The sequence below is a fragment of the Lithobates pipiens genome, unplaced genomic scaffold (genome assembly GCF_037356315.1).
Source record: "Lithobates pipiens isolate NorthernLeopardFrog02 unplaced genomic scaffold, aLitPip1_a1.2 Scaffold_19, whole genome shotgun sequence".
Classification (NCBI taxonomy): domain Eukaryota; kingdom Metazoa; phylum Chordata; class Amphibia; order Anura; family Ranidae; genus Lithobates; species Lithobates pipiens.
This window is the reverse complement of record NW_027507764.1, coordinates 53,267,942-53,276,514: the sequence shown is the minus strand read 5'-3', so window position 1 is coordinate 53,276,514 and position 8,573 is coordinate 53,267,942. Positions and strand designations below refer to the sequence as shown.

General features: G+C 33.5%; 1 protein-coding gene across 1 annotated transcript in view; it reads right to left on the bottom strand.

Annotated features, from left to right (window-relative positions):
• Positions 1-750: 750 nt before the first annotated feature.
• DLX5 (distal-less homeobox 5) overlaps positions 751-8,573 on the bottom strand; it is an 11,492-nt gene continuing 3,669 nt past the window's right edge. Inside the window, exons 2-3 of the mRNA XM_077490744.1 lie at positions 6,917-7,101; positions 751-1,455 (exon numbers count right to left, since the gene is read on the bottom strand). Of these exons, the coding sequence (XP_077346870.1) occupies positions 1,123-1,455; positions 6,917-7,101 (518 nt within the window). The 3' untranslated portion in view covers positions 751-1,122. The remainder of the gene's footprint in view (positions 1,456-6,916; positions 7,102-8,573) is intronic.

The following is an 8,573-nucleotide window of genomic DNA, read 5'->3' as shown; positions in this document are numbered from 1 at the left end:
CTTTGCACTGCAAGTGCACCTGAAAGTAAAGTCGCTGTAGATCTAAGGGGGCCATACAAGGAAAATAAAAAACAGCATTTTAGCTTGCACATGATTGGATGATAAAATCAGCAGAGCTTCCCCTCATTTCAGATCTACCCCTTAGATTTAGAGCGACTGCACTTCCAAGTGCACTTTCAGTACAAAGTGGATTTGCCTTTCCATAAATAACCCCCAATATGTCATAGTAGTTAAAATAGTAGTGAAATAATTGACAATTAATAATCTATCTATCTATCAATCTGTCTGTCTATCTATCTACCCTCCATTCTCAATAAACAAGTTTATCATAGTTAAGTTATTAATTAGATATATACATGCATACAGATGGACACATATTCTTTCTATCTATCTATCTATCTATCTATCTATCTATCTATCTATCTATCTATCTATCTATCTATCTATATATATATATATATATGTAAATAAATATTATTAATTAATTATAATTAATATATCATTCTCTCTCTTCCTCTCTCTGTTTGTAGCTCTCTCTCTCTATCTATCTATCTATCTATCCTTAATAAGGTACCATTTGTCATAGTTCAAATAGAAATATGATATCCACATAAGTATACACACATCTTATATTCTTAATGTATATATGTTACACACACACACACAAACACACACACACACACGCACACATGCACACAGAGTAATACAAAATATCTATCTAGCTATGGATCAATTCTCAGTGAAAGCCCATTTGCCATGGTCGAAATAATTTTATTTATCCAGAATATACAGCTTAATTCATCTATCTACATTTATTTACATGGATACAATAAAACATTGAAAAAAAAGTCAGTCTCTGAAAAAAATGAGGTCATTAGATTCAAGGCACCATTGAGAATAGTGTCCAAAAAGTTTGCGTCAATCTGTTGAAAAAAAAAAAAAAAAGTTCCCTTGAAATGCAATAAGTTACATGCAACAAGCTTTACACAATATATTTTGTTTTTTAAAAAAAAATCCATCTTATGCTTTCTTTTGTACGTTCCCTTTAACAATGAAATATAAGAGTCCAAAATATAAAAAAAAAAAAAAAAACAGAGTTTGTGTTTTTTTTTTCTTCTCCCTTTAGTACAATGTCCCAGAAGCCAATGCTAATGGATGTTGTATGGAACTGTGGTTTTGTAAGTGGGAGTTAAGGGAGTTGCTTGTTGGGTACCAGACACTGGGGTTTTCCAAGTAAGTGGATGCAGGGGAGTTGTTGGAGGTCTGAGGATGGGAATGCACATGTGGGTGATGACTGAGAGATCTTGAAGACCCTTGAGGTTCCCAAACCACAGGTGACTGTGGAGAATTGCAAGCCATGGGATCACTGGAACTTGGGCTATGCTCTGGAGGAAGCTCTCCATTCTTCATGATCTTCTTAATTTTAGATCTTTTGTTCTGAAACCAGATTTTCACCTGCAGAGAAAGAGATGGAGGAAATGGTTAAAATGTGCCCAAAGCCTTCCCTATTTTTTTATTTGAGTTTTTATTATGTTTGTACTTTGCAACTATGTATACTTTCTTTGATACATTACAATATAAATGTTTGTTTACCTATGTTTGCAACACTTTGTAAGCATGGTGATACATATCTGAAAGAACCCAGTCTACTGTTGGGAGGTTGTTGCTCCTTAACTTTAATTTAATTTAAAATAATTTTATAAAAGGGTAAAAAAGATGATTTAGGAACCAGTGTTTACTAATTACAGCCTAGCGTGGGCCTAGGTAACTAGTATTAGGAACTTCTTTATACAAAAATATGTATTATTGGTTTCTTCTAATTGTGTGTAAATACTTTCCAAACAATGCTCTTTTAAAAAATGCCTTAAAAAAATCACTGATACTATTTTTTTAATCAAATATGTTGTTTATAAACACTCAGTATTATGATGAAGTCACTATAATGTAGGGGTACACCCTGAACCCCCCAGAATCCCCCCCCCCCACACACACATGAAATGGTTCAGGAATGGGGTTTTAGGCCATATATGTCCCTTTTCTTCTATCTTGTGACTGCATTCTTTAAAGAGGAATTTAAATCTTTTTTTAGACATATAAATCCCATCAGTCTGTATAAGAGCTCAAAACTTTGTTTACATGAATGGTTTGTATTTATCTCTGCACTTTTTGATCCTTTCATCTCATGGCTGGTAATAATAGACTCTCTGCAGTACTGATTGGCAGCTCCAGAACATGTGATCAAGTCTGCCTTGAATGGCTGCTGGAGAACAAAAGTTTGATTTTTTTTTTATTATTATTATTTTTTATCATAGCAAGGAAGATGTAGTTACTGTCCCATGTGTAGAAATTATATTTTACAATTGTTCTGCCAGTGGTAGTATCAAAAACTTGCCCATTTAAGGCTTATACTGCCTTATTTCTGTTGTGAATCTCTGACTCCAGAGCCACAAATACAGAATCACACATACTAGGGCACGAATGCAATAGGCAATTATTTAAAATGACTTTGCCCACAATGCATCCTGTATATTTTTCATTTGGATATTGATAGACTTGGCAGCAACCTATAACTAATTAATAAAATGCAGCGAGTCCAAAGGACAACTCGAACAAGGCCTCAAAAGGTTCCAAAGAACACAGAGGGGGTCTGGCCCAGTAATATAGGCCCTATGTCATACAACAGTTCACTGGTTTAACAAAACACAACCATTAGTTAGTGCCTAGATCCCTCATAAAGTACTACATTATAAATAAATCATGTGCAACACTGGACTTCTGAGCTCCTGACTCCATGCAGCTTTTAGCTTTAGTTATACACCAGAGTATAAAAACAAGAAATTTGCCAAAAAGAATTGCTGCGAGCCTTTCCTTCTTTTAGAAAATATTTTCCGGATTTTCATAAGGATTTAGAATTATGCAACCATCTGATTATGAAAACAAATTTAAAAGTGTTTTTTTTTTTTCCTTGTCATTTAAATTGAATATGTACATCCCCAAAGGCTAGTGGTATTTTATGCAATTAGCAACGCTCAGCATAATATAGCCCTCTGTGGAACTAGTCTGTTCTGGGTCATATGGGTTTGCCACTCCTACAGAAGGCCTTCTTGTCCCATACATTACTGGTTTCGCAAAACTAAAAAATATTCTATTTTAGGCCTATGCTCCAGCTTAAGGGAAATTGTATACCAAGAAAACAGTGCTTGGACACATCAGGTTTGATTTACACTGGAGAGTGCAAAATTTGGTTCAGCTCTGCATTGTAACCAATCAGCTCCCAGTTTTTTTTTCTGTTGTTTTATTTTGTTGATTATTTGAGCAAGCTGATTGGCTACCATGCACAGCTGCACCAGATTTTGCACTCTCACAATCAATCCCACCAAATAATGCTACAAGATATTTACTATGAGCATAATAATTTTGAATATTTATCTGCAACATTCATAGATTACAATCCAGAGTGCCAGTGCAATGTAGATTTTGACTCTCTACAGAAGCATCTGTGCTTTTAATAAATAGATAACTATTTATTTCCACCACTAATTAATTACTCAGCAGGAGGAACATGCATTTGAAAAGTCACAAATATTTTCTGCAGTGTTTCTGAAAGACAGTGACCTTCATTTATATTATTATATTATTATTTTTATTATTTATTAATATTATATAGGATTTATGTAGCACCAACAGTTTGTACAGCATTTTACAACATGCTTGCCATGATTGCATTTTAAAAGCTTTTGTCACCTACACAATAAGCACCTACATTTACAGAAATTAATAAAAAAAAAATATATATATATATATATATATATATATATATATATATATATATATATATATTGATTATAATTATTATTATACAGAATTTGTATAGTGCCACCAGTTCGCTCAGTGCTTTACAAAATGAAGGCAGACATAAAAGTTAAATACAATTTGGTACAAGAGGAATCAAAGGGCCCTGATATCTATCTATCTATCTATCTATCTATCTATCTATCTATCTATATCTATATATATATATATATTGGCCAGAATCCTTTTCTGTTGCATCATCCAGGCACAGAAAATGGTCCAGGATTGTGACTCCAATCAACCAGTAATTTCAAAATTGTCAAAGATTTAAATAATGTAATAAAAATATATTCTGCACTAACCCTGTCTGCTCTACCACACCATGAGCTTGCCTTGCCTATAAAAGAGATTCACTTTGAAGATGATGATATTTTTTTTCTAAGCCAACCCACCAATTTTTTATTTTTATTTTCAAGGAGATGACATACTAAAGGTATGACATTCATTTGACATTTTTTAAACAGACTCAATGAACATGTGTCTGCTTCAAACAACCAATGAGATTTTTGAGATTCCATTAACTTGAGTGGAGACTTGTTAGGCCAGTGCACAAATCATTCTGCTATATTGACTAGAGTGATCTACACACCATCATAATATTATTATTATTTTTGCTTGCTGTTAGACTAAGATACTAAATTAATAAATTAGTAATTCACATTGTAGCCTGTTTGTTGTTTATTTTATTCTATTTTATTTATTTCTTATTTTAAAGGCACATAATGCATGATTTATGGACTTTATGTCTTATATATATATATATATATATATATATATATATATATATATATATATATATATATATATATATATATATCTTATATAGAATTTGTGCACATATTTATGGTTTACATGGCTTATATGGTTTACATTGTGCATTGTGTTCTTTTCACAAGCCCCCCCCCCCCCCCCCCCGAAAAAAAAAGGATAGTAAAATGCCCCTAGTTTGAATATTTTAATTGAATGTCGCCAGTGATTAAAGTCAATTCTTCAGTAAATGATAACCCATGCAACACAAGCAAAGACTGCATGCATGAGCATTTACTATATGTATTTGCTAAGATAATAAGGACACATGCATGTAAAAAATTCACACAAGACCATTCTTGCATCCCTTCCCTCAAAAGTAGAAATTGTTTTTATAAAAAAAGGATAATTTAATTTAGAATGTAGCTTTTGTCCAATAATCTAATTAAAAACAGTATCATTTTTTGGATTGACAAAGAAAAATGTTTTCCCCCCCCCCCCTAAATACTTCAGCGTGATTGGTTCAAAAACAGGTTCAGTGGGATAGTGTAACAAAGTTACACCCTTTAGAAAATAATGTTCAGGCCTGAGGACATGACACTAGGCAGAGTTCCTTGACTAAACTATTGTAAAAATATTGTTGAGTATTTCCAAACAGGACATGTCATGGTTCCACACTGCCTGGTACATCAATCATGTCCTATTCAGCTACACCACACATGTAAACCCTTAGCAAAAATACAACAGACTCCTTAACTGCACTCAGAGCTTGTACACTACACAAAACTAGAAAAAAAAAAAAAAAGGAGCCAAAAAAAAAAAAATGCAGGGAAGATGCAAGGATGCATTCTTAAATAATTGTATTATTCTCCTTTGGACAGAGATCTGTTTTGAATTATCTCTAACAAACCCAAGACTTTGATTTGTGCCATTTTACATCTGATTGGGGGATAAGAGACTAATATTTTGCACATGTGCAGACGTCTTTGCGGTGAAATGTAGCGCATAGGCGACCTTACTGATGAACTATAAACTCCAGCATTCAACGCAGAACACCAGCTACAGTGTTTTTGCAGAGACAAAAAAACAAAACAAAACAAAAAAAATTAATATCTGTTATTCTTAGAAAACAGAAAGAGATGCCAACTTTCCAAAGTGGTTTTCAAAAATGAAAGTCATTCTGTAAGTCATTCTGTAATGGGTTCCAAAACCAACACAAACAATAAATGCAAAGTTGTCCCATTGAGGTCACCCAACAAACTGGCTCCTTATACATGACTAATGTTGCTCTGTCACAATGTACTATTGAAAAAAAAAGTTATATTTTTTAAATAAGATATTTACAAAAGACATTCGCAGATAGATACATTATTTCTCTGCAGAACTTAGCAAATAGTTCTGAAACAGATTGTCCAATGTGCAACTTTGTTCTCAGATTTGGAAAACAATACAAAGTTTCATATGATGATACACAACATTGCACCAACATCATCTATCTATCTATCTTACAACTTATTATTCTTTCCTTCTTTCTTTCATTATTTTCTTTCTTTCCTTTCTTGTTTTCTTTCCTCCTTTCTTTCTCCAGGCAGTACAAAGTGTCATCAGTGAATGGGAAAAATACATCGTGAACCCTATTTCTCTCTCTCTCTTCTTCTATCTCTCTTTCCTCTGTCTCTCTTTTTACTCCTCTTACTCTCTCTCTCTGACCTTCTCCTCTTCTATATATTTGTTCATATAACAAAAATACATTATATACATGTACTGGTTAAGCCTTCTTTCTTTCTTTTTTCTTTCTCCAGGCAGTACAAAGTGGAGAACATTGCCATTACATACCCCAATTTTAAGTACACAATGGGGTTTATTTACTAAAGCTAGAAAGTGCAAAATCAGGCTCACTTGTGCATAGAAACCAATGAGCTTCTAACCCCAGCTTGTTCAATTACCTTTGGTAATAAAACCTGAAAGCTGATTGGTTTCTATGGAGAAGTGAGCCTGATTTAGCAGTTTCCAGCTTTAGTAAATAAACCCCATTGTGTACTTACAAATGGGGTATGCCTGTAGTGAATGAGAAAGATACATCGTGATCCCCGTCTCTCTCTCTCTCTTTTTGTCCTTCTCTCCCCCCCCCCCTCTCTCTAATCTTCCCCTCTTCTTTGTTCATATAACATAAATATATTATAGTGTATGCATATACTGAGTAAGCTTTCTTTCTTTCTTTCTTTCTTTCTTTCTTTCTTTCTTTCTTTCTTTCTTTCTTTCCTTCCTCCCCCCCTAATTCAGTGGTGGAAGATCCCAGGACCTGCCATGCTCTCACCTGTGTCTGTGTCAGTCCTAGGGAGGCCGCCAGCTCAGCTCTCTCCGGCAGCGCTAAGTATTGAGTCTTCTGAAATCTCCTCTGCAGAGCTGCCAGCTGGAAACTAGAGTATATCGTCCGGGGTTTTCTGATTTTCTTTGGTTTTCCATTGACCATCCTCACCTCTGGCTCCGCCACTTCTTTCTCTGGAGGACAGACAGACAGAGATCAGTCAGCCTGCAATTCTACACAGGGACAAAATGCTAAAAATGCTATTACAAGTGTGTGCCCACTTTATGCCCAGTCTGGACTGGTTTTATGCAAGGAGAATTATTGAAAAAAACAAAACCCCAAAAAACGTTTTTTTTTTTTTTTAACTTTATGTATTTTGTAGTAAATGCTCTATTAACAGTTGTATTTTTTTGTATTTTATTTTATTTTTTAACAAAGCTAAAATATTATTCAAAATACACACATCTATCTATGCACGTGCTGCTATTACAATCCCTTATATAATAATAATAATAGTAACATACATGAATAGAGAGAGATAGTAACAGCGATTAGGGGCACTCATAGGATTCAGCAAAGCAGCAACGTAATAGCTATAGTAGGGGTTATATACAGCATCTGATACTATAGAGAGTCCGGAGTGATCTTAAATATATATATATATATATATATATATATACTCTCTCTCTCTCTCTCTCTCTCTCTATATATATATATATATATATATATATGTATATATATGATGTGATGTAAGTTCACTGTAACTGCAGATATATAATAAAAATACAATTTTGATTCTCACTCAGGTGCCCTCAGAGATGATGAAGTAGTTGTAGATATATATAGTCATTTGTTTAAAAAAAAAAAAAAATATATATATATATATATATTTACAAGCAAAGGAATTATAGAGAAAAATGTATGCAAAATACATATATGTATGCATGTTACACTATTACAATTAAGTAATAATAATAATAATTATTATAAAAAATAATAATAATACATATTTAAATATTTATATATATATATATATATATATATATATTTTTTTTTTTTATTTTTTTTTTTGTTTACTATAAATTAAATAGATTGAGATAAATTAGATAAATCTTACCACAGTAGGATATAAATAGATGGTACTATTAAAAAAAAGAAATATATATATATATACACAGATTTTTTTTAGGAATGCAGTTTGAGCGGGTGAGAGGCAATTGTCTACTGCAGTATATATATAAATGTATATACATATATATAATTCTGCATGAATTGTATATCTTGTGTTAGCATAATATTGTACCATAATAATTCCCCCCTAGCATGTCATTTCAGTTAATGCGAACCCTTTCAAAAAATGTTAAAAACACTGCAAAATGTCTGTTTAGAGCAATATTCAAATGCTCAATAATAATAATGGTGATGATGATGACAATAGTAATCATTTTATTGTTGGTGTTGTCATGGTGTCACTGTGTGATTGCGGTGTGTAGGGTGATGGTGATGTGGATGGCACTGGGCTCTGTGGTCAGACTGGGCAGCGGGCACGGGTGGCACCAGGCGCTGGGGATCGCTCCAAGGGAAAGCCCAGGCCGGGCCAGACACAGGAGGATCCACAGAGGAGCAGAGCTCGGCGTTCAAAGCCTCCTCAGACTGTCTGCCCTGT